Source organism: Scylla paramamosain, chromosome 42 (assembly GCF_035594125.1).
Source record: "Scylla paramamosain isolate STU-SP2022 chromosome 42, ASM3559412v1, whole genome shotgun sequence".
In the NCBI taxonomy this organism is placed as follows: Eukaryota; Metazoa; Arthropoda; class Malacostraca; order Decapoda; family Portunidae; genus Scylla; species Scylla paramamosain.
In genome coordinates, this window is record NC_087192.1 from 5,620,001 (window position 1) to 5,647,637 (window position 27,637).

The following is a 27,637-nucleotide window of genomic DNA, read 5'->3' on the forward strand; positions in this document are numbered from 1 at the left end:
TTTATTGCTTTACTGCCCAGGCTTAAAGATTCATTCCATCTTGACGGCTTCAAACACTCAGAGTTGTCTAAGTGGTCGCGGTGAGTGATGGGTGGGCGGAACAAAGGTGTTTACGGTCCCTTATAGATTCTAGGCGTAAGAAATTCAAGGCAAGTCGAAACGGCGTGAATAGTCAAGACCGCGGGGTGTGAAAAACGGCAGTGTGATCCTTCGTGGAGCTAATCACACTCAGCGCTCAAAGGCCGCGGCACAAAGGGTGCGGCGGCCGCCAGGAGAAGGCTCTGACGAGGAGGGATGGACGCTTCGCTTGATTACTAATCGATACTGTTGTGATGGATGCGATGGAGCCGCGATTGTTGTGCTCACTGGCGCCATTGTTAGCAGTGAGTTTTGTATCATGTGGGTGGAAACGAGGAGAGTGATAGGTAACAGTGGGAGGAATTGTTTAGATTGACTGGCTTCGTGTAGCTTGCGAGGCGAGTCCATTGCATTCCATCGGCTGCCCACTGCACGATCACAGGCTGCTCGTGCAAATGAGAGGCGGGAAGGCGCTCGTTGCGCCGTCACGGTAAAGGTTGTTACTCGAAAGAAAATAACAGCTTCACATTTATTGGCACAAATATCAATATGGCCAGACTTGATATTCAAACTGAAAAAGTGGAGCTTGAAACTACAACGTTAGTCACGAACTTGTCCAGAAAAAAATAAAAGTAAAGAAATTTGCCTGAAAAACAGATTTTCTATTCCTTACCACCATTTTCTGTATTACCACATTTTTTTTTTGTAATAATGGTTGCTTGTAACAAAAATACATGAATGCTCCAGATATCTGAATGCCATACAGCAGCACTTACTGGCGTACTTTGGAAAACATCTCCATAAAAGTTCCCCTCTGTCGCACAAAACCGTGGAAACATTTCACGGTGGAATCTTTATCGAGTTTCCCGTTTTGGGTGACATTTGTTAACAAGAGTTCCGGGACCTGCAACGAGTACGACCATTTCAAAGCTCAGTACAGACGCTGCCTGAATAGCATATACACTAAAAGCTACAGCAGAATTCCCCCTATGAAAAAAGCAATCCCCGGCGGCGGAAGAGTATCAGTGTAGGGACGGGAGCAGGTCGCTGGGTGAGCCTTTTCCCATCAGCATGGCGATGTCCCGCGCTGCCTCGCTCGGCCCAATAACAACTTTAAAGATGCACGATCGTCACCTCTTAACGGACAAGACGGACAAGAGGCGCCATGATGCCATGATTTAACAAGCGTGGGACTGGAAAGTCATTCAGGGGAACTATAAGTATGGTGTGTGTGTGTGTGTGTGTGTGTGTGTGTGTGTGTGTGTGTGTGTGTGTGTGTGTGTGTGTGTGTGTGTGTGTGTGTGTGTTGGAGATTTGAGTCACCAGTCAGTTTTTGGACGAATAGAATTTATCAATCAATTTTCCGCCTTGCTGAAAAAGAGAGATGCATAGCGGATTAGTCTGAGTGTTTGCATACACCGAAGGGAATGTGTGTGTGTGTGTGTGTGTGTGTAAAAACTACATGCATATTCACAAGTTAAAATTATTCACACAGACACAGACACAAAACAAACACCCCGCGGTGTATCTCACCTCCGCGACACACACACACACACACACACACACACACACGCCAGGAGGACATGAGCCTTCACACGTCCCAATGAAACTCGCTTCCTTTAACGACGACCAATTAACAACCTTCCAATCAACCAATTCTGATTCCACGCGCACCCTCCTGTCCCTCCCTTTCCTCTTCCATGAGCACCTGGGGCAAAATTACACACACACACACACACACACACACACACACACACACACGGACATGCAGCAGCAGCAGTAGGAATATTGAGCAGCGAGCATTAGAGTAAAGCACCTGTCAGGTAATAACAGACGAAACGACACCAACGCGATGCAACATTTATATAAACACCTGCGCTGCCTGACTGACCTCTTGCCCCTTACACTGATGTCATGCATGAACCAGTACCCCCCCCTCTCCTCTCTCTCTCTCTCTCTCTCTCTGTGGGTGTGTGTGTGTGTGTGTGTGTGTGTGTGTGTGTGTGTGTGTGTGTGTGTGTGTGTGTTTTAAAATATTCGATGTTCTTACTTTTTTATTTATTTATTTATTTATTCATTTTTTTTTTTGCTAGTGTGTTTTGTTACTCTGTTTTGTTATTGTTCTGTTTTGCTGAATTATCTGTTATTGTAAATGTTGTCCTTATGACTTCATATTGACCATACTCTAATTTATGCTGATTACTGTATGTTTCATTTAGTCTTTGTATTTTCGTGATTAATAAAAATCCAATTCAATCTGTGTGTGTGTGTGTGTGTGTGTGTGTGTGTGTGTGTGTGTGTGTGTGTGTGTGTGTGTGTGTGTGTGATGAGAAAGGGATCTCTAGGAGGGAAAGTTTTCTAATATTTTTTAGAACAAACATTGCTATTGCCTTTGTTGTTATTGTAGTAGTAGTGGTGGTGGTAGTAGTAGTAGTAGTAGTAGTAGTAGACGTTATTGTTGTCGTTACCAGCAACGAGACCGTTTCATCACCAATAACTGAACCAATTATAATCAGGCGATATTATACCTCGGAGACCTGTTATCGTACAGTTCCCTGATAAAAGTAGCAAAATACAGGAAACTAAAAGTAAAAGATTACGTCATTTTTCGATCATCAGAGCCCTTCGTACCCAGGGCGTAACCTTACATAACGTACGAAGCGAAACACCACATAGTTTTGGTCATGACATTTCTTGAATCTCAGTCTGGTGTGAGTGGGGTCTGAATCGATAGTTAATTAGTAGTACAGCATGAACAAAGGTACTTCATTCCAGACTTTATTTAATTTTTATAATCTCGTCCAACTGACTTTCTTTTACATGCCATTGTTTTATCAGATGTTATAAAAAAAAAGTATGCCTGTGATTGTCTTCTTAACAATGAAACTATGCGCAGGTCACCACAAAACTACGCCAATAATTGAGTTTTGCATAGAATAAATTATAAATTATAATCATAAGTTTCCCACAGCCTTTTTTTTTTTTCTTTTCACTCTATTTCTTTTCCAACTGTACATTCAAATATCAAGCTCCACGTATTTTGCACTATTTAAGTCATATATCTAGTAAATTATGGACTTTTCATCTCTTTTTCCTACAGCCGGTCTACATATTATTATTATTTTTTTTCGTATTGTATTCGTTTTCTAACTTTGCATTCAAACTCTACGCTCTACTTCGCCTTACACGACATGCAATAAATGAGTTAACATTCCGGGGAAAAACTACGTACGTAAACATCGAAAAGAATTGATAAGACTACTGCTGCTGATTGGCGAGGCGGAGGTCCTTCATGAGAAACAAACATGGAACAAGAGAGAGAGAGAGAGAGAGAGAGAGAGAGAGAGAGAGAGAGAGAGAGAGAGAGAGAGAGAGAGAGAGAGAGAGAGAGAGAGAGAGAGAACTCAGCTGCTTGTGTCACGGACCAAATCTTTTTTTTATCTACTGTAATATCCGTCGTTCTCAGAGCCCGTCATGAAATAAATATTCCAGTAACCTTCTACGCCCATCTCTGTCTGCTCGTCGTCTCATCTAAGCCATCCCAACAACACACTCGTATATATCTAGCCTCTCTAAATTCTCCACCGTCCTTTACTTCTTTAGCATGTCAAGATTAGTCACACGTGTTATTATTTTTTTTTACTTCAGTTGTCCACCAGATTAAAAAAAAACTACACTGGATTCCATTTCTTTCCCTTCTATTGTACACCAGACTCATAAGAATTTCCTCCACTACACTGTCATTCTTTTGCCTTACCTGTCAATCGGCCACATCAAAGTCTTCTCCGTTATATTCCCTTTCTTTTCTCCAATTCACCAATCTCTCCAAATACACTGCACTAAATATCAACTCTTTTAATTCCCCACCACTCTCATGACAGCCCACTCCACTAGATTCCTATTCTTTCACTTTGTCTACCTCTCTCATCTACATCCCCTTCACTCTCACCGCCCACAGATACTCACGGCAGGGTCCGGTGTGACTGAGGGTGATATTAGCGTTGGAGGAGGCACAGGCGTGGCGCTCCAGGTGGCACCGAGAAGCATAGGTAAGCCCGTCGGTGCCACAAACGGGCAAATCACTCCGGCAGCCGCTGGGACACACGCACTGGCCCCTGTGGCACTCCCCCATGGGACACACCACGCCCAGGCACGGGTCATCTGAAATGTGGACAGAAGTAGTGATAAAGCAACAGCGATTTAAGGAAAGGTCAGTTTTAATCAATAAATCAATATACTAGATATGAACCAATCAAGCAATTGCACTGTCATCTGAAGCGTGGAGAAGAGTACTCAAGAATCAACGAGGAATTAGGGTAAGAGGAGCATAAATCAACAGAGTAAAGGAAACACAGACATGAATGAATTACGCCTATGCAAGAGTTACCTAAAATGTCGACCAGGGCAGTGAAGGATCGAAAAGGTATATAAAGAACAAAGGAGATGAATCAATAGAAAATAATGAAAAAAAAAAAAAAATAGACATTAATCAACCGGCCCTGTGAACGCGTAATCTGAAACGTGACCCAAAATAATGAGGGAACTAAATTAGATCAAGGAAAGATGGCATGAATCAATAAACAGGAAAGGAAATGTAAATATAGATCAATTAACATTTGGGGGAAAAAAAAAGCCGACAAAAATATTAAAATAGACTGATGTCTGTGAGGTGTGAAAGAAAGACAAAAAGCGTTAAAGAGTGAAGGAAAAAAGGAAAATCGATTAAGAATATATGAAGGAAACAAATCTCTAGATAAATTAATAGATAAATAATATCACAAAGATAAAATGCAACACCACACAACAAGTATATTTTGCAAAAGAAATTACAATGAAATAACTTCACAATAATTCTCACAGTTTCTATAATATGAACAAGTGGTACTGTAAGACGTATTTTATGCTTCCAACCAGAAAACAAACCATAAAATCTGCATTACAAACCAATCAAACCAACCCACCCAGCCACCGACGCACCCACCCCACACTGCATTCACACGAGCGGTAGAAAATGTCAGAATCTATGCAGGACTCAAACAAACTGAAAATAACATAAATAACGGAATGTGAAATGAAGCTGAAACGATACGCACACACAAACGGAAGCAGGGAAAGCAAAAGAACGAATCGTGAACAATGAAAAAGGAGAGGAGGGAAAGCGAGGAAGTGGTAAAGGACGGCGGCGAGACAGGAGAGGAGAGGAGAGAGCGAGCGAGAGAGAAGGGGAATACATTAGCCAAATGGAGCGTGTTGTGAATTTATGCATTCCAAAAATTTGATAAGAAGTTGCTTTGCATACGAGAGGACGACCCTACAATTTTGCCCCCACGAGTCACTCATCCGAGAGTCGTGAGCGGAGAAAAATGACGAAAGGAAAACGAAAGAGAGAGAGAGAGGTAGAGGAAGAAAGACGAAACCTGGGAGGGGAGGGAAAGAGAAAGAAGGGAAAATAAATTAGAGGGTGATAAAGATGACGCTAATGTGAAAGATGAAAAAGGACACTTGCAATGTTTCAGAAAAATGGAGAGAAAGAAGATGAAGCAGGGAAGGGAAGAGGACGAAGACGAGGAACAGGAGAAAGAGAAGGAAAAAGAGCTCTAGAGAATGAGGAAGAAAGAAAAAAAAAAAAGATGACGACGACAACGATAATGATTAAAAAGAAACAAGAAGAATAACAAGAACAAGAAAAAGAACAAAAAACAAAAAGAAAAAAAACGAATTTCAAGCGCACAACGTAAGGTGAAAGACAGAAAAGAGAAAAAAAATAATGAAAGGAAGAATTGAGGGAAAGCAGCAGGAAGAGGAGGAAGAGGAGGAAGAGAAGGAGGAAGATTCGAAGGCTGAGGAGAAAGATGGAAAACTCTATGCATAACGTCAACATGGAGAAGTGTACATATGGCTTTAGGTCATCTCAAAGACGGTATCTGGGACGCCACCGAGAGCCGCCTTCAGCCTTCCGCCACACACCTCCACAAACACGGCCCGCCCACTCCCCGCCGAAGGAAAAACAAGGTGGAAAATGTGGCTGGTGGTAGGCATTGAACCTGTCTTCTTTTCCTGCCCCCTGACACTGCTGACGGTCCTTTAGAGTCAAGTTTACTGATAAAATATACCGGGAGAGCTTGACGCTTTCACAACAAAGGGTACGATTTTTTTTTACTTCTTTTCAGTCTATAGTGCAGAAAACCTAAGAAAGGAAAGCCTCTACTGCGCCACCGTAAGGAAATAAAGCTGGTCTAGAAAGTGAGGATTAAGAAAGATGAATATTAAAGAAGGAATAATGCAACACTTGTTCTCTTCGTAAATACTCTGAAAAAAAAAACCTCCACCGTACATCCTGAGGGAGAGAAAAAAAAAAAGTAAATAAGATAACAATTAAAAACTGATGAAAAATAGATGGGAGAGTCAAAAAAAATTACTTTATTTTCCCCTTATAGCAAAATAAAGAAAAGAAAATAACAGCGTAACGCTAGTTAAAAAGAAAAGAAAATTTGTCTAGAATATGAGAAAGAAAGGAAAACCGTAAGAAAGAAGAAGTAATGAAACGGTTTTTTTTGTTTTCAGCTTATACCAAGAGAAAGGAAAGAAAGAAAAGTTTCCTAAACGCACACAAGTAAATAATTTGATGTACATGGTAGAAATAAAGAAAAAATAGCGTTCTTTTCATTGTACTATAAGAAAACAAGACAGATAAAAGAAAATTTGCAGACTACACTACTTAAAGTCAAAAGACAAACTGGTAGAGAATAAAAGAAATACATAGCATTAATGTTTTTTAAGCCTTTTATACCCTATCGTAAAAATATGGCAAAAAATAACGTTTTATTGTTTTATTCTTTAATTAAACTAAAAACAACTTCCATTCCATCAACTTAAAAAAAAAGAAGTAATAAATTGTTCTTCCTGATAGAAAAAGAAAACGAAGCAAAAGCTATCAATACATTCATACGATTTTACATATTTATATACATCTTTCTAAGTGACCATTACTTTATTTTTTAGGATAAATTTTAAAATATTTTCAAACTCTACACGATTATTTATACCCTTTCTCTTAAAACCTTTCTTAACAATAACAAAAAAAAAAGGGATATAAAACACCCACAAATCACTGGAGCACAAAAAAAAAAAACAATGCATACATTAAGTTCCCAGACATAGTACAGCAATAATTATGGTGGGTCAAAGGTTACAGCGCGAACGCTCTCCTTTGCTTAAGTATGCGGCAATCTGTGGAAGAAAATGGGAATGGGGTATATGCGTTACTGGCGATTATCATAATGTAATCCGTACACTCTGGAAACGCTGAACTTCGCTTGCGTAAATATCCGTCGCGTCGGCCCAGGAGACTAGAAATTATGTATTCATGAGATTATTTTATGTGCGGGTAGATATTACGAGGGACAGCAGTTTGAGAGACAGGAGCAGAGTGGGGTGGTATGGGTTGATGATGATGATGATGATGATGATTGATGATGATGGTGATGATAGCGATGATGCAGTTACTGTTCATGTGTTCTTTTGATTTTTCTTTGGTTGGTTGTTTGTTTTTGTTGTTGTTTTGTTATTTCTAATTGTTACTTTTCTTTTGTTATTTTTCAGTGATGCTGCGCTGTGCTGGATCAGCGGTGAACGATTGGGATAACAGAAAATAATGGGAATAAGGGAAGAGGAGGAGAAAGACGTCAGTCGAATTACATAGTGGAAGATTTAAATATGAAAATATACATAAAACAAGGCAGGAAACGGTAAAGAAACACGAAAACTTCCAACGTAACGAAGAATGATAAACAAATAGAAACAGAAAAGGAACACACGAACAATTACAGAGGAATAAGGGACAAAAGCATAACAAAAGAGAGGAAACAACACAGAAAGGCGAGAAACCCCAAAAATAACAAAGGAAAACAAAGAAAGGAAGGGAGAGAACTGGAGAACTGGAAAAGTAAAGCTAAGATAAATCGAAAAGATAAGAAGAAAACGAAGGAGAAGGAGGGCGGGGACAAAAGGAGGTGGTGTTGAAAAGAGAAGTCGTGGAAAGGGAACGAAAGGAAAAAAGAAGAAAGAAAATAGGAGGGAGGGGTCAACCACTATCCACAATGCTCGTAAACATGAAAGAAAATGGCTCTTGTGGGGGTACTAACCTTTATGCAAATCTGGTTGACGGGGAAGAGAATGTGCAGACCAAGAGTGTTAGCTGCGGCCGCCTCTCCCCTGACCTGCCCCGCTTCATCCCCTCGACACTCACTGCGACTCGCCAAACTCATCCCAACTACTTCCCTTCCTCACTATCTGCTATTTTGTCTCATTCCTACGCCCGTTTCTGAATCATTTATTTGTTTATCTTTCTCTCTCCTGGTATAATTTTTGTTCTCGTTTTCTTTGCTTTCATTCCTCTCTCTCTCTCTCTCTCTCTCTCTCTCTCTCTCTCTCTCTCTCTCTCTCTCTCTCTCTCTCTCTCTCTCTCCTGAACTTGTTAATTACTCCATATGTTAGTGTTTTCCTTTTCTCCCACTCTGCTTTCTCTTCTTCCTCCTCCTCCCCTCTCTTCTGTTCCACTTCCGATCTTTCTAATTTTTCACTGCTCATATTCGTTATCCTTCTCTTCTGTTTCTCATTTTTACTAGCGAAAATTTACGAATATTGAATGTGTGTGTGTGTGTGTGTGTGTGTGTGTGTGTGTGTGTGTGTGTGTGTGTGTGTGTGTGTGTGTGTGTGTGTGTGTGTGTGTGTGTAAAGCAGCCATTTAATCCTGCATGTTTCCCAAGTCGCCTAAAAAAAAATGCTGTACAAAATTCGTGTCTCGTAGTTTTTCGTTACCGAGATAATTCCCAACCCTCCGTTTTGCTTCTGCGTTTCCTCCGAGTAATGAGAGAGCAGATGAGGGACGCGACTCACACCTCACCTGCCTCACCTGTCCGCGGCACGTCACTTGTCCTCACCTGGTTTGCACGAGACGTAATCAAAGGACGCGTGCGGGGGAATTGCACCTTTTTGAGAGGGCCGAGTGGGCAGGTAACTAATCCTAATGACAAGCTGCAGGTGGAGGTGTGAGGCGGAGGAGAGCGAAATGAAGCCTTAATTTGGGGCAGTTTGGGTTCACGTCCCGGGCTTCCGCTGTGGACATAACACGAAGGAACGAACGGAAGAAAGAAAAGTAGAGGATTCGAGGAGGCAAATGATAAGGGAAATCACTGGTTTGGGGAGATTAAATTTAAATTCGTTTTCTTCTTTTCTTCTTCCTCTTCCTCCTCCTACTTCTCCTTTTGTTCGTGAATGGCATGCTAATTTTCCGCTTATTGTTTGTTTTCTTCTTTTTTTTTGGGGGGGAAGAGGACGAGGTGTTATTCCTTTGTCCGTTTTCGTTACCTCAGTTCGCAATTTGTGATTTGGTTTATCGGTAATGTTTATATGTAGGGATATCAGGTGTGCATTCATATTCACTTAGCGAGTAATGAATATGAGAGAGAGAGAGAGAGAGAGAGAGAGAGAGAGAGAGAGAGAGAGAGAGAGAGAGAGAGAGAGAGAGAGAGAGAGAGAGAGAGAGAGAGAGAGAATCCGTGTTTTCCTCTCTCTCTCTCTCTCTCTCTCTCTCTCTCTCTCTCTCTCTCTCTCTCTCTCGCTCTCCTGACTTGTGATGTAACGTTCTATTACTGATTGCTTCCACACGCCTACACACACACACACACACACACACACACACACACACACATACACACACCATATAGGTCAGAGGTACTTTTTCCACCCTTTTTTTCCCTCCCACTTTTTCTCCTCCCTGTCCCCTTCCCCCCCCTCTCTCTCTCTCTCTGACTCGCTCACTCATTGCCACGCTACACAAAAGCTAATTTACGGGCGCGATAAATGGACACTGAATTACTGAGTTTTCATTAGCGAGAATTATCAAAGGTGCAAAACAAAAGCACAAACAAAAAAAAAATAAAGCGCTAACCAAATATTATAAACAAACTGTAGCGGTTCACACAGTTGCCAAGTTTTGGGGGACAGAAGATGGACGGGGGAGGGAAGGGGAAGGGAAGGGGGAGGGAAAGGGAGAGGGAAAGAGTAAGGGCGTGGTGAGTGATGGGAAAGGCGGGGGAAATAGATGTGGTGCTGGTGGTGAAGGGAAATAGTTTTCGGGAGGGAAAAAAAAAATACTCGTGTCATTTATCTGTGTTTTGTGTATTTGTGTGTGTGTGTGTGTGTGTGTGTGTGTGTGTGTGTGTGTGTGTGTGTGTGTGTGTGTGTGTGTGTGTGTGTGTGTGTGTTTATTTTCCTCTTCTGCATTTTTCGTCTTTTTTTGTACTGAGTTTTGTCACGGATCAGCAGGGCAGACGAGATATAACTGAGACAGAGAGACAAGAGTATGAAGAGACGGTCATGACTAGAGAATATAGAAGAGATAAACATAACACGGAAATGAGGAATGCCAAAAAATAAATAAATAAATAAATAAATAAAAAAAGAAAGAAAGGAATAATAAATAAAAAGAAAGAAAATGAAAGAAAAAGATAACAATTATAACACACACACACACACACACACACACACACACACACACACACACACACACACACACAAAGCCCTTATCTATTTTGCAATTAGTTGAATTGACTGTAATTTTAATCCACTGTCCTTGGTGCTCATGTTCAATGCTGTTTGGCTCAAGGGCTGCTAAAGGGGTCGAGAGAAGTAATGGTCTGGGGAAGCAGCGACACCACAGTACTAGGAGTGTCTGGCTCCCCTTGGTTCAATCCTGTGCATCTCCCGCAGCTCAAGAGTTTTCACGTGTGTCTTTGCTTCTGTTTGTCTTTCGATTGTTTGTTTTTGTTTGTGAGTTTTAGTGTTTGTCTGTACGTATTTTTTCTTTTCCTTTTTTCGACCATCTTATTTCATTGCTGCCGCGTTTGCTTTCCTCTTTCTCTCTCCCTCTCTTTCGTTGCTTTTTTCTTTCAGTTTCCCTTTGATTGACTGAGGTTTTCTGTTTATTCTTGATGCGCTTTGGTCTAAGATACATGTGCATATAACGTGTTTATCTTACGCATTATGCCGCTGTACATCAGTGGCTAAACATTTTCATCAGTGCTAGAGAGGAAGAACAGTTTGGTTGTAAAGCTGCGAAAAGTCAAGGTAAAGAACGTCAAGGTGGATTTTTCAGGAGCTAGAAGAGGTTTATATATCTTTCTTTTCTTCTTTTTATTTACACTCTCGCTCTTTCTCATACGTTGTGTTCCTTTGCTTGCCATTCTCTCTGCATGTTCTCTTGTCTCATAGATGTCTATTCTTGTCTGTCTGTCTGTCTATCTCTACCTGTCTATCTGTCTATCTGTTTGTTTGTATGTCTGTCCGTCTGTCTCACCCTCTCTCTCTCTCTCTCTCTCTCTCTCTCTCTCATGCGCACACACACACACACACACACACACACACACACACACACACACAATGAGTAACGCCCATGATTCCATTAAAACCCAGACAGACGCCGGCATAGCAAACCACATATCTGTCACTACATTCCCTCCTTCCCTCACCCTCTACCACCCCTCAACACCCCCAGCATTCTGCCATTGTCCCTTCTTTCATCTTTGCGCTTCCTCCTCGTTATATTCCACACACCCCAGGGCTCCCCACCTTACCCTTCCCCTCCTCTCTCTCCCTCCTCCTTCTGACTGTTCTCTGAAGGAAGTTTTGAGAGAGCAAACATTTGTCATTATACTTTAGGGAGGGTAGAGTGGTGTAATATTGTCACAGGCTCGATATTACACGCTAAGATATTGCCTCTTACGCCATTTGGGCGGTATTGATGCAAGAGGCTAGGGGGATGTGGGTACTGATGGTGACGGTGGTAGTAGTGGGTGAGCTTCCGTGGGTGGAAAGTATGAAAGATGGATGTGTGGGTGGATGGGTGTGTGTTTTTTCGGTGGCATGAGTGTTGGGTGATGAATGGGGATGGCGAGTGTGTGTGTGTCGTGTCGTGAGCTGTGGTTTGTGTCTATTACAATGTTTGTTCTTGCTTAGGTGTTGTGATTTCCCGACTAGTTATTACCTGGCAGGTGCTTTGGCTTAATGTAAGTGTGTGTGTGTGTGTGTGTGTGTGTGTGTGTGTGTGTGTGTGTGTGTTGCAACGTTCCCCAGCTACTCATGGAAATGGAGGGAGTAAGCGAAAATGGCTGTTTGGAAGGTTGTTACACTGCTGCCATTAAAGGAAGTGAGTCAGCCGGGTTGGGTTGGACTCGTGAAAGCAGCGCGGCGTGTCTGAGTGTGTGTGTGTCTCCGAAGGTGTAGTGAGGGAGCTGGGGTGTGTTGGGCTTGGTGTACGAGGCGGCTGAAGCAATGACAGTGACGTGAGTTTCGCCAATACCAGTAAAGACAAGAAATAAGTCAAGTAAAAAGCAAGTAATCTGGTGACATGCAGTAAAAGAGATTGTGTATATTCGTACTTTTTTCTTATTTATTCTTTTTTTTTTACTTCTTTGTATACATTATACGTTTTCAACAAAAATAACAGCACCACGACCAATATAAGCAATAATGAAGTACCATCAATAACGATGATAACAAAATTCAAAGTACTATGGTGGTTTATGTATTTATTTTCCTATTTAATTATGTATTCATCTGTTGTGGACATTCTTGACATCGGCAACAGAAACATTAGCAATAAGTAGAATACAGTGATCTGCTGCTGTTGCTGCTACTACTACTACTACTACTACTATTACTACTACTACCATACAGACACACCCACACACATACATAGTACCTATATATGTATGAACATCGCCATCGCCCATTACACAAAAGCATCCAATTTTCCGTATCACATCATAACAAAATTATTCGCGGTTCGCAGACCATTTACATAACTGCATCTGACCAAATAGAACCAAGTTAGTACACAACCCGGTAGGATTCGAACCCTTGCTGGCTGGGGCGTCTCTTCCTCGTATCTCCATCACCAAAAGGTTAATACACTAATAACAGAAGAATCAACAGGGAAAGTCAAGCTGAATCAAGTTTTTTTTTATTTAAGAGGTCTGGCAAAGGGATAAAATAAATAAAGAAAAACAAAAGGCACACTGAAGGCGCCATTCCTCATACAGAAGAACCAAAAGGATTGTCCAAAATTAGAGAAGTGTCTTGGAATATGAGTGGTTGTGATACCTCTCTTAAATTAGGCGAAGTTGTTGGAGGGTTGGGGAGAAAATGGTGAATTTCAGATATTAACAGTGAGAGGGATGAAAGGGTGAAAAATACTAGTTAAATCTGGCTTTAGTAACGCTTTTGTAGGGATAAGCCATCTTCCCTGAACGGCTACTGGCTTTACGTGGAACATACGAAGAAAGTTGATTTTATATATATTGTTATCTATATTTTCGACCATAAAAAAAAAAAAAAAACATGAAATTCTCTCAGATGTTGAAGTGCATTTCAGAAAAAAAAAATCTCAGGTATTAACTTTAGTCACGTGATTAAAAGATGAGCTCTTCAGAATTCAGGATTATGATGGAAATCTGAAGAAAACGTATAGATTAAGAATAAACCTTAAATCTATATGTGCTTAATACTTTGCATAACCATGAGGGAGAAAGGAGTGAGAACGGAGATAGCTGACCCTTTGACTCCGAACTGAGTATACTGCTAACCATGCTTGTATTGTTGATTGCAAGCCGGTGTACTAAACTAGAAAGCACGTCGCGCAATATGTAAAACTTCATACTAATTTAGCAACCAGAAAAAAAAAAATATAAAGTTGGTCCTACAATGTTTTTAGTCTCTCGTAAACTGCGGGAATGACAGTGTTTGTACCTGTGTCTCGGGTGCAGCCAAAAAGAAGCACAGTTTTCCCGCTGAATGTCTAATTGACCATTTCCGTGAATGACAAATCCTTCAAGGCAAGACTCATCAGAATAATGGCGTAATGCAGGTCACGTTCTGTGGTCCCTCCTTCATCATCATCACCAGTGTGCCCCTCGTGTCCGGCAATGCGATGAGTAATGGCCGGGTCATTGCTCATAATAGCCGACCAATATCACCCAAGAATCCCAGGAGCTCAGTGTCTGACTCGCTGCCAAACTCAAGGAAGTGGATTTTTCAATGAATAAATCATCTGCACTCACAGCCTTTCCATTCCCTTACTAAAAATATATGACTGATGTTTTTTTTTTCTTTTACAAAGCATCTGGACTATTACTTATTTGTGGATTTGATCTTTGTTCTTTCAGTTGAGCTTTCGCTTCCCTTATGATTTTTTACGACTCCAGATTTGCACTCAAGCTGCAGACCAGCAACAAAAGCTCGCCATGCACTCAGAACCCACTGTATAAGTCCGATCTGTCACTTCGTATACAAGTCTAGAAGGTCGTTGAATTATTTTTCTATCTGCACCACCAGAACAGCAACAGGAGCATTTTTATTTTAATCAGCCGTCAGTCACAAATTAGAAGGCCATTCTGGTTCTGCCATCCCAAAGGTCGTCTGTTCTTGTGTTCATCGAGTGTGGGGCACCTATTTTTACCTCTGCCTTCTTCAATCTCTATTCAGTCATTACATAAAAAAATTCCAAATCCATAAATATTTTTTTAGAAAATTTTAATTACAATAGCCAAATTAATTGTGTAGCAAGGATATTTGCTCGTTAATTCATTACTGTCTGAAAGAATGCAACTAACGTCAAATGCTGTCTGGTATACTGGACTCAATAAACACATACATTTATCATGAGAGCACGTCGAATATGTATTGTTCTTTTTTTTTTCCTTCATGGAGTCATTTTGAGTGCCTGTTTATCTTTGTTAGTCGCCGCACTTTATTTATCACAGCCATTAGCCTCGACAACTTATATTGCCTTCAGTCAATACACCATTTCATCAAAGTCAGCCTTCTTATATAACCAATTTCAGGACAAGCAAACCATTCGTCACAGCCTGCCAGGGAAGCCAAAAGCAGCAGCCTTGAGAGTGTAAACTGAGACACAGTAACGAAGAAACCTCGAGGAGGGATTATGGTGCTTGCTGTGACGCTGCTTCTAACGGCATGTGAGATGCCTGCACCCCTCATATAAGCACCATGCAAAATTCAACCTGAAATTTTACTCGATATTTATTTATTGAACATCGATATAAGTCTTGGATGCGCGTTCATATTTAATTGTCTTGTAACTTCTAAACCATGGCATTAAAACCATCTGACCATCGAATATTTCCGACTTAAAATGACCCGATCTTTCATTTCTGAGAATATATGACTTTCCTACTGGGACGCCCTTTATTTGTAGCGCACCGGCAAGAGTCTATTGAGGATCTCGAATTATAAGAATACAACTCAGTGTAGTATGCATTCTTCAAACACACGAAGAATGTTATTTTTGAGGGGCACAGATAAAAATTTAAAGAGTTAATTATCTACTTGGACTCTTCATCTAAAACGCCGAAGTCAAACTTACTCCATCAGCATGCATTGAGGGTCGAGACGAGATAGGTATTGCAAACATAATAGTTGTACTACGGATTACTTTCTAGAGCAACGGTATAAATCTAAAGATCGATATTTATTGCGAAGTATAAGCTAATTTTATGCACTCCCTTAAAATGCATGACACTGAATATCTAGTATTTTTTTTTCTTTTTATGTAAGAGAGCCACTGGCCAAGGACATACACACAAAAAAGAAAAAAAAAGAAAAGAAAGAAAGAAAAAGAAAAAAGGGCCACGCATATGAGATACCAACGAGGCATGGTACTTCACGTTTTGACTGATAGGATTTATCAAAATATTGTATATTTCAATTTCGGCACCATGTGAACTTTTGCCATTCAAAGTTAGTATCATATCACCTTTGCCTTTTTTTTTTTTTGAACGAGTTAATTTGCTTTCGTAGTTTCTCATAATTACATACTCTCTTGGCACACTTGTTTATTTTCTTTTTCGAACTTTACTATTACTACTTCTGCTACTACTTCTACTACTACTACTACTACTACTACTACTACTACTACGACTACTACTATTACTACAGTTCTTACTGCTACAGCTATATCACTTACCAGAGCTGTGAAAACACATCGTATAAACTGAAAACGTATATTAGAATGAAAACAAACAAAATCAGTAAACAAATACATACCCCCAAAATTAAAATATAAAAGAAAAAATGGAATGAATTATCGCTACACTTACAAATTCATTCTTTATTTTCCTATCCGTTTTCATATTGCATTATCTAAAATTAGCATGATTTATCTATTCAACTGATTAATATCTTGTGTAACATTTGCAGTATTTCACATATAATGCAAAGTAATGCCATCAAAGCTTCAGTAAGAACATTTACTTGAATCACAAAAATTATGTTGCAAAGAGCATTATATCACGCGCTGTCTATCGTTTGTTGTTGTATCTGTAAGCCTATGTCTCTATGTTTTGCCTGTTAGTCTCTCTCTCTCTCTCTCTCTCTCTCTCTCTCTCTCTCTCTCTCCACGCGCGCGCGCGCGCGCGTGTTTGTGTGTGTGTGTGTGTGTGTGTGTGTGTGTGTGTGTGTGTGTGTGTGTGTGTGTGTGTGTGTGTGTGTGTGTGTGTGTGTGTGTGCATGAAGCAGGAATGATAGACAGTTGTTTAAAGATGCAACATTTACAATTCACTATGTCTTAATATTTTTTTAACGTGCAATACTATCTATTAATTCTACTCGTGCATTTAATTAGTGCAATAATTTAAATATCAAGAAATTATGACTTTTTTGCGTCTTGTTGTGAAGTAATTAGCGTGTATTTTTCTACCAGAATCAATATGCGTGTAGTATAATTGTGGGTTCATATGATGTTTTTTTTTTTATTTGCCTAAAAAACTAACATATGTAACTACTATTGTTCTTCCTACTGCTACTGTTGCTCCTACTGCTGTTACTGCTACCACCACCACTACTACTACTACTACATTAACTATTACTATAGCTATCATTACCAAAATCCTCCACATTATAAGCGTCACTGTTTTTCTACACTCGAGACAAATAGCAGACCACCAGACCCTCCACAGTACAATCAAATGGACGGAATGGTTAGCGGCGCCATGTGTTTCGGCCGAGACGCGGGTGATACTGCGCCACACCAACAGGGGGACAATTAGGAATTAATATGGCGCGTGCGTCTGGCCTATTAAAACTTCCCGAAACTTCTCTGGTCCTCATTTCCAGCGGGTCTTGGAGTGGCCGGTTCCAACAGTTTTTTTTTTTTTTTTTTTTTTTTTTTTTGTTTTCTACCTACCTACTTCTTTTTTTGTTTCCTGTATTTTGTTTTCCTTTCGTAGATTGTAGAGTGACGTAACACAGTGCAACGGACCGCTTACCTCTTTTGTTTCCTCTTTTTTTTTTCGTTCGATGAGGTGTGATTGAAGAAAGTGGAATATTAGGTGATATTTATTCTTTTTGAGCTGTACACTAACTTTATCTGCATTTAGTTTTCCTTCTCTTTTTCCTTGTTTTTTCCGTATATTTAGTAACGTTTAGTCCATTTTTTTCTTATATCTACACTGATTTTTTTTTTCCGTCTAACATTTTTTTTAGTGTGGAGTGGCAAATTAGCAGTCTCTTTCCCCCCCTCCGGCCTTTTTTCCCCTTCGGCTTCCATCGCTCATAAAATGAAAATATATAGACCGAGCTATCACTAGGATCATGAAAACTCTCCTGAAAACCACAAAACTTTCCACAAAAGCTTAATAAAAATAGTCGAGGTAAGACGCAGAAACGTTTGAGAATAAAGCCCCACGCCAGCATTTTTGTCACACCCTCTTCTTTTTCGTGTCTAAAACTCTCTATTTCAGGAATACGCATCGACAATTTAACTGGAAACAAACGTTCACTTCCCTCCCACGTCTGACTCCCTAAGCCGCTTCAGAAGGAGTATACAGGGGCGGCGTAGCATAGCAGGGAGATCCAAAGGACGCGTGTGTGTGTGTGTGTGTCTGTGAGGAGGGGCTGACCATTGGCCCCTTCAATCCTCTGGCAGCAGCTCGCGGCCTGCCTAACAAACCGTGACCTTGAACCATTAGCCTAATTGCCCCGCTCTCTCGCAACGGTTTATGCAATGGCTGGACGGGAGGGGAGAGCTAGAGCGAATGATTGAGAGAGGGCGGATGAACTGACTGGATGGCGAGGTGGTGAGGGAGGGACGGCAGGTGAGTTGGGCAGACCTGACACGGAGGGAGGAAAGAAACTGAAGGAGAAATGTAATGTAGTAGTAAAAGAACAGTTTTTTTATTGTGAATTCACAAACTACTGATTGAGAGGGGGGCGTATGGACTGGCTGGAGGGCGAGGAGATGAAGGAAGGGTGCCAGGTGAGTGGGCAGACCAAGACCATACAGGAAGGGCAAGGAAAGAAGTTGAATGAGAAATTTTCGTAATGCAGTAAAGGTACACGTTTTATATTGTGAATTTGCCAACCATTGGTACAGGTAGTTACTTTTTCATATTGGAAGGTCTCTGGCAAAGGTCTTAAAAAAAGTTCGAAAAGCCCAGTGCCGTGCCAGTTCCTAAAGAAAGATGAATTGATTGATTGATTGATTGACTGGTTAAGAATTTTTGGTGCCTCAACATCGAGGTCATATGGCACAGGGAAAATTTTCATACAATGCTGCCAGAAAGAAGCTAGAGTTGGGATGAAGCGTGGGAAGAATTTTTTAATACCGAGTGAAATGGATATGTATATGATATCACTAGAAATAATAAGGTTAAAAGGGTTACATTTTCTCAGTATATTTTGTGGGGTGTAAATGTTACACACACACACACACACACACACACACACACACATATATATATATATATATATATATATATATATATATATATATATATATATATATATATATATATATATATATATATATGTATATATATATATATATATATATATATATATATATATATATATATATATATATATATATATATATATATATATTTTTTTTTTTTATGCGCGGAAAAAAAGTAAAAGAAAAAAGTAAAAAGTCTGCTAATATGATACTTAAAATGCTGAAATGGAAAAGACTGTAATGTTAAGGAAGTTCTTTTGATAAACGCAAAACTAGAAGAGTTGAGCTTCAGGGAAATGACAAGCAAAATAATTATATAAAATTGTAGTGTAGGAGGAAAAAGGTCTTGCATAAAGTGATTAAGGTTTTGCTCATCCAAACTTTAATTATCCTGGAGTGCAGTAAAGGTCTTTACCAAGAGGAAAGAAAATAAAATAAAATAAAACTCACTGATCGTAAAAGAAAAAAATGCATCCGTTTTATAATGACAAATAATTTTTTGCTGAAACATTCATTATTAATAAAATACTTAGAAGAACTCTGAAATCGTTGAATGAATAATTAAACATGAGTCATTATCTCTCTCTCTCTCTCTCTCTCTCTCTCTCTCTCTCTCTCTCTCTCTCTCTCTCTCTCTCTTTCACGAAGGTGCAGACGCAGGCGAGCACAGATAAGCACATAAAAGATAAAGCAACACAAATGACAGCAGACACATGCAAAGTAGTAAATTACAGAGCGCCACAGAGGCCAAGGCAGACTGACTGATAAGCAGATGTGGGAAACAAAAGACTGCCATTACCTCTCTCACCACCACCACCATTACTTCGCCCACCACCACCACCACCACAATCGCCATCACCACTATTCATCACAACCATTCTCTTTTATTAATGACACCTTCTTTATTCAGGATAAACAACAATCATCACCACCACCACCACCACCCCCGCCACTACTACTACTACTACTACTACTATCATTTCGTTTGATGTTATTATTTTCTATTATTATGAGGACAATCATTATTAAACCTTACTATTACCATTACTACCACTATCTATACTACTACTTTCCATAAGCTAAGACGAATTCTTAAACTTATACTACCATGCACCATTAAGAGACGTACCATCACTACCATTAATTCCACCACCACTACAATCTTCCACACACTAAACAAGAATCATAGTACCATAATAAAAACTACCACTATTCCACAACCACCACCACTACAGGCAATACAATTACTACAATTACTATTATTATACAGCAAGGATGACATTTTTTACTATTAAAACCACATGCTGCACTACTACAACGACTATCCTTCCTACTTGTACTACTACTACTACTACTACTACTGGCATTAACACACACACACACACACACACACACACACACACACACACACACACACACACACACAGCAGAGAACTATACTAACCATTATTTGTCACTATTAAGATTGAAAGAAAAGAGAAAGAAAAAAAATCATTCCATCACCACCACCACCACCACTACCCTCATTATCATCACCATTCATTCTTGTCACTATTCATGCCAACCACAACACCACCGCTGCCGCAGTCTCATCATTATCCTCGTAACACAGCTGCACCATTCACCATAAAACACATTCATTCATCACACCGTTCACTATCACCACACACACACACATACACACACACACACACACACACACACACACACACACACACACACATACGAAAATCGACCGCTTCACCTTACTGCTTTAATTCTCTCCTAATCCCTCCCCCTCTTCTGGAATCCCACAAGTAAACCCCATTCCTCCCCTCCGCCCCCACTCCGTATCACAGGTCACCACCCCCGCTAACTCTAACCGATGCAGAACCAAAACAAACCCAGAGCCTCGCTACACACCCCCACTAGACCCTCGCTGCCGCCTCCGTCCCCCGTAAAGCACCGCCACACAGCGACTCAGTTACAGTCAAAGCAAGTCAGTGGCGTGCTGGTTATCGACACAAGAATGCACAGTTTGTCATGAGCGACCCTGTAATACTGCGTTGTGTCTCGGCCCGCATTGGAGGGGAGGTGGAGGTGTAGGAGGGGGCAGGGGTGAATGAGGAGGAAACGGAGGAGGACTATAGGAGGTAGGAGTAGAGGAGGAATAGGAGTAAATGCTAGTAAGGAAGGGAGGAAGACTATGAAAGGACGTGGAAGGTAAGACGTGATAAATATGGACGAGATAGATATTTTCAAACTACCACCACCTACCTCCTCCCTCTCACCTTCTTTACCCTTTTCTTTTTTCACCACCACCATCTCTACTACCTCGTATCCTCTATCGTCTTCACTCCTCGTCTTCCCTCTTTTCCTATCCAATTCTTTCTTTCCTCTCTCTTCACCTTTACCTCATCATATTCTCTACCCTCTTCGCTCTTCTTTTTCTCACCTATTTCCCTATCCAGCTCTTTTCCTTCCTTTCTCCCCCGCCACCCTGAGCAGTGACCAGCCAACACACACAGTCGCGGCGCCTCCTCCATGCCTGCCACTGCACTAACCCAAACCAGCCTTCTCCTCCCTTGTCATTACCCACGCCGCGCAGTGAACACAACATGTCGATCCCTCACAGCAGCGACCCCCTCCCCCCACACACACACAATAATCCGCTTGTTTTACTGCCTTGACTGACAGTAGATGTCCCACCAGTTATAAATGTGACTGAGTGAAGGGCACGAGGAGGAGGAAAAGGAGGAAAAATAACGATGTTGACCTTGATGTCCTTGAAGAGATGAGTGAGAGTGAGAATGAGAGCGAGAAAGAAGAATAAGAATAAGAATAGGAATAAAAATAATAATAATAATAATAAGAAGAAGAAGAACAAGAAGAAGAATAAGAGCAACACTGAGGAAAACTACTAAAAAAAATAAATAAACGAGAACGATGAGTAGAACGATGATTACGATTATAAAAAGGAGGAAGGAGGAGGAGGAGGAGGAGGAGGAGGAGGAGGAGGAGGAGGAGGAGAAGGAGGAGGAGGAGGTCGCTGTGGGTGCTTCAACGTAGTCACGCACTATTTCGCCTAGATCAAGGAAGCTAACCTGCCTGATTACATTCCTCGTGTCTCTGTTATTAGGCAGATTGGCTCTTTGCTAAAAAATGGCCGACAGGAGGCCCACAAGGAGGGAGGAGGAGGAGGAGGAGGAGGAGGAGGAGGAGGAGGCACGCGGCTAGCCACTGCGTGACTCTGCTAATGGCTTTGCTGATTAAGTGAACCTCCGCTCTAATTTCTTGGCGACTCTTAAAGGAGATCTCGGGGAAAGTATAAGATTATTAGGGCGAGTGTGAGGCAAAAAAAGTGCTGACCCGAGAGAAATGTCGTGTATCCTTCCTTGCTTGCTTGCTTGTTTTTGTTTTGTTTTTCCCTCCACCTAGAACACTTCCTGTTTTCCTGCTTTCCTATTTTTTTTTGTCTTCTTCTTTTACTTCCTGCTTCGTTATCTAACTTATCCTCCGCATGATTACTTTTTTTTTTGTTTAAGGATCTTGTCGCAGAGCATGTTTGTCTGCGTGTGTCTGTCTGTGTGTCTACCTGCTTGACGTGTGTGTGTGTGTGTGTGTGTGTGTGTGTGTGTGTGTGTGTGTGTGTGTGTCATCTCTCTCTCTCTCTCTCTCTCTCTCTCTCTCTCTCTCTCTCTCTCTCTCTCTCTCTCTCTCTCTCTCTCTCTCTCTCTCTCTCTCTCTCCCCTAAACACAGAATAAAAAAAGTTACACACACACAGCGAGTCTCTCAACAAATCATTTTCCTTTCTGAGAAGCACGTGCGTTCCTCCTTTACGTCTTAAGTCAGGGAGATGAGTAATACTAAGGGGACTGATGTACCTTAAAGCCTCGCAGGAAGGAAGGAGTGTCTTGTCCAAACTAATCACAGAGTTAACCATCCCTCGCCTTGCTTACTGGGAACACGGGGGTCGTAATGAGAAGAAGCCAAATACGAAACGTCTAAAAATTAATACCTAAAAAATAATTGTGTCTAGAATATAAACGCCGAGAATGAGAGTGAGCAAAAATAAACTGGAAAAAAAATGTTATTAAGAGCACGAGCATCAAAGAAAACAAACAAAAAATAATATAATAACAGACATAATATAATAGACAGGCATGGGTGTAAGTATTCATTAGGAAAGATCAAACAAAATATTTTCCTGCTTTTCACTTACCCTCGAGGCATTACCTGTGTTGTTAGTGATTAGTCAAATTAAAATACAATTTTCTATTAGTAACTCTTAAGGGAGGTCACTGCAGCTTACTGGAGGAGGAAGGAGAGGGAGAAGAGCACCTGTGTGGGCTGTTACTACCTGCAATTATAAAAAGGAAGGACAGGAGGAAAGATGGGAGGGTGAAGGAGGGTGAGGGAGGATGACAGCAGGGTGATGGAGTCAAGGAAGGTAAAGGAGAGGTAAGGGAGGGTGAAAAAAAGGTGAGGAAGAATAAGAAAAGAATAAAAGTGAAAATGGATGAGCGAGGGTGATGTAGAGTGCAAAAGAACAAGGGAGATTAAAGGAGGAGTAAGGGAGGATAAGGAAGGTTGAGAATAAGGAGGTGAGGAATGGTGAGGGAGAGGGAAGGAGAGGTGAGGTGGGCCAGGTGATGAAAAGTACATTCCTTTCCAGCAGCTGAAGAGGGTGATGATTTAATCTACGCAAGGAAAAAGAAACAGGATGGTGGTGGTGGTGGTGGTGGTGGTAGAGCAAAAATTAGGGGCGTAGAGGAGAAGGCAAGTTTTAACACCAATGTTCATAGTTAACAATTAAGGTAAGTAAAGTAACAATAAGGTTTTCAGCAGTACAGGAGAGTCTCCCAGATCCTGATTCCTCTTCTTGTTACCAGGCACGAGTTTATCTAAGCCACTTATGGAAGTTAAAGAAAAGTGCAAATGAAAGAAACTCAGATAAGAATCGAAATGAAGTGCATCTCTTACTTGACAAAAGACAAAGGAAGCTCCCATAAATTCTAAACCAAACACTTTTATTACATTTTTTTTTTGTTAACATTTAGAGGACCGTAAAAAAATAATTCCATGGACACAGGGAGACTGAAAATGGAATTGTAATTTTGCCTTTTCCAGGCGACATAACAACCTAAGTGCTTGTGGTACAAAATTAATGAGACTTTTGCACAAAACAATGTTTTTAAAAATTCAAAGGTGATGACGGAAAATAAAAAAAAAAACTGTCAATGAATAAGTTAACACAGCTCTCATCCTTCCCTGACACTCTAGAATTTAGCTTGCAGAAAGAAAGAAAACATTAACATAACTCTCATACTTCCCTGATAATTCCAAGGTCAATAAACATCAACTAACTGAAACAAAGAAAAAAACAATGCAACAAACACACCTTTAGATTTCACAAAACTGAAGGGGACGAAGTTACATGCAAAGTTAATACAGTTCTCGCACTTCTCTGTTACTCTTTCTCTGTTGAATAAAACCCGACTGGTAGAAAGAAAAAAAACACTGCGATACGGCCAGTTGGATTTTATCAAGCGGAGGGGGTCAGAGGCAGCACACGCGGCGCCCTGCGGTGTGTGGGAGCGACGAGGGACAGAGCGTAATGGCCAGCGGGGAGAGGATTTTCACCAGGCAAGAAAAATAGTGACAGCAGGTGGCAGTACATGATTTCAGGACCGCTACCTCCACAGCCCAGAATAAAGCACTTGAGGCAGCCTGACGTGTGTGTGTGTGTGTTTGTGTGTGTGTGTGTGTGTGTAGTAGGTAGATGAGTAGGTAAGCAGATTGTTTTGTCTGTCTTTCTCTATAGGTTTGTTTGTCTGTCGCTACATCTACCTGACTTTCTGATTGTGTGTGTGTGTGTGTGTGTGTGTGTGTGTGTGTGTGTGTGTGTGTGTGTGTGTGTGTATCTGCCCGTCTGTCGCGATTTCTTCTCTCTGTGTTATATTGCAATGAAAACAACCGAGCATTTCCAGCATGAGCCACGGGAACATAAACAAGCGAGAGCACACAGTTCACCTTGTCGATTTATGTTTATCGTAAAATAACACCCGAATTTAAAGAGGAGGGTCGGAGTGGGTGGGGAGGAGAAGAGGTGAGCGCGGTGGATGGAAGGTGGGATGAGGGACGGTGCAAGGCAGGAGAGAGGGAGGGAGGGAGGAAGAGGAGGACGGAAAGGAAAGGAACGCGTGTAGTTTGGCAGAAAGACAGACTATTATGCAGCAAAAGTCAGTACAGAAAAAAAAAAAAGAAAAAAAATAGGGCAAAATTTTAAACTACAAAAAAAAAAGGGAGCAAATTAATAGACTGGGCTGATTACATACGCTCAACTCCTTCCTGAAGAAAAAAAAATGAAAAAAGGAAAAGAAAATGATCACCAATAGAACACGTAATAAAAGACCTCATGAATTCCTACACCTCAAGACACACGCAAAAAAGAAAAAAAAAAAAAAAAAAAAAAGGAAAAAGACGTTCTACCAACACACAAAAAACACACACACAAAAAAGAAAGAAAAAAGAAGATAGAGAAAAGCGGAAAGCAGAACAGAGCAGCAGAAGAACCACATCAAACAGAACAAAACTAGAAGCAAGAAATATACTGATTACGAACACTTGTACAGTACTACCACCAGCCTACCACTGAAACCACCAGTCATAACCACCAACATCGAATAGAAAAAGATAAAAAAAGGGAAAAAAAATAAAGCAAGAACTAAAAAAAAAAATAAAAGAAAGAAAACTAAAGAACTAAGAAAAAAAAAGCAGAAGCAGGAACACAAACACCACCACCTTCACTACCACCACCACCACCACCACAACCAAAAGAACCACATCACCGCTAACTCTAAATCACGAGGCGGCGGCAGTGGCAGTAGCAGTAGTAGCAGTGGCAGCAGCAGCAATAGCAGTAGTAGCACAAATGAAGCTACGTAACCGGGGAACTTTACATGAAAATGGAGCAAAGTGGGGGCGAATATATTATGGTAGTGGGCGGTGTGGTGGTCGCGGCGCAACATGCCAGTGAACCATTAATCGCTCTACCACGCAATTACGCGGCTTGTGGCCCAATTTTAAGGAGAGGGAAACCACGCGTGCCAACCTGCCATTAAAATCACGTGAATACAGGCGCCAGGCAAACAGAGAGAGAGAGAGAGAGAGAGAGAGAGAGAGAGAGAGAGAGAGAGAGAGAGAGAGAGAGAGAGAGAGAGAGAGAGAGAGAGTAATAGTGTGCAACTAAGCCATCAACAAATTCGAGTGCAAATTTTAATCCCAATCAGTTCTTCTTTTCTTCTCTTCCTCTTCCTCCTCCTCCTTTTCACCTCCTTTTCTTTTCTCTTCTTTCTTGTTCCTCTTTCCCTTTCATGTGGTTTGTTATGCATAAATTCATGAATGAGTTTTCCCTATTGTGTGTTCCCTATATTGTGTGTGTGTGTGTGTGTGTGTGTGTGTGTGTGTGTGTGTGTGTGTGTGTGTGTGTGTGTGTGTGTGTGTGTGTGTGTGTGTGTGTGTGTGTGTTTTACCAGATAACTAATGAATAATCGATGAGGAGGGGAAGTCGTTTAAGCTGCATTTTTCCCTTAACTTTACTTTTTTTTTTTTCATAATTTCCCGTGAGCTACGTACACCAAAAAATTACTTTGATATTAGGTTGTTGAGGAAGTTAAAATCGAGTCAAAGTTTAGGATCATCGTCTCCTCTCCCTGCGCGTCCTCGTCCTCCTCCTCCTCTTCCTCCTTATTGTCCCTCTTTTTCTTATTTTCCTTATATTTTTTTTCATGTATTTCTTTTATTTGTTCTATTTCAATCTCCTGTTTTTTCTTATATACTTCAATAGACACAAATATTTTCTTTAATGTATAGTTATGTTTGGTTATTTTCAATTGTTTTTTCCTTCTCATTTTCTCTTTTTACTCCTAAAACATTTCCTTTTCTTTATATTTCTTGCCAGTCTTTTGTTCGCAATGTTTTTCTTTTATCTTGCCTTCCTGCTTCCTCCTCCTCCTCCTCCTACTCTTCCATCTCGTTCTCTTCCTTCTCCTTTCGTTTTTTTTCTTTATACTTAAACTACCGTCACCTCCTTTTTCACCTTTCCGACTTCCTCCTCCTTCCCCTCCTCCTCTTGCTCCTTCTTTCCTTTTTTCCACATTTTATCTTCGTCTAAAAAAAAAAAAAGAAAAAAGTCAGGAAGCCACAAAGAAAAGAAAAAAAAAAAAAAAAAAGACGTGTGTTTTTGGTAAGATATGTGGGTTGGGGAACAGCCTGAGGACGACACAGCTTGTACATCCTCAAGTTAAGTGGCGATATTTTACGTATTATAGAAACCAAGGTACATACACAGTTTTTCTTTTTAGTTCTTTTGTTCAAATTTTTAAAAGAATCCTTGTTCGTTCTTATATTTTTTTTCCGCTCTTCACTCAATCATTCTCTCTCTCTCTCTCTCTCTCTCTCTCTCTCTCTCTCTCTCCTCTCTCTCTCTCTCTCTCTCTCACTCTCTCCTCCTCTCTCTCTCTCTCCCCTTTACCTTTTCCATATACAGATATATATTGTTTTATTCGGTTTTGTTCACTGGTGTTCATGTATATATATATTTTTTAACACTATGTTTTGTTTTCTCTCCTCTCTCTCTCTCTCTCTCTCTCTCTCTCTCTCTCTCTCTCTCTCTCTCTCTCTCTCTCTCTCTGTCTCTCTCTCTCTCTCTCTCTTCTTTTTCTATGTTTTTTATAAGTGCGAAAGATGTACATAAGTTGCGTATG

At 40.7% G+C, this 27,637-nt stretch overlaps 1 protein-coding gene across 7 annotated transcripts in view; it reads right to left on the minus strand.

The window, feature by feature from the left end:
• The window catches only part of LOC135093210 (agrin-like), a 503,425-nt gene that overhangs the window by 68,376 nt on the left and 407,412 nt on the right, over positions 1-27,637 (minus strand). For all 7 annotated transcript variants that reach the window (XM_063992187.1, XM_063992185.1, XM_063992186.1 and 4 more), the window contains one exon: positions 4,045-4,239. In XM_063992187.1, the coding sequence (XP_063848257.1) occupies positions 4,045-4,239 (195 nt within the window). The remainder of the gene's footprint in view (positions 1-4,044; positions 4,240-27,637) is intronic.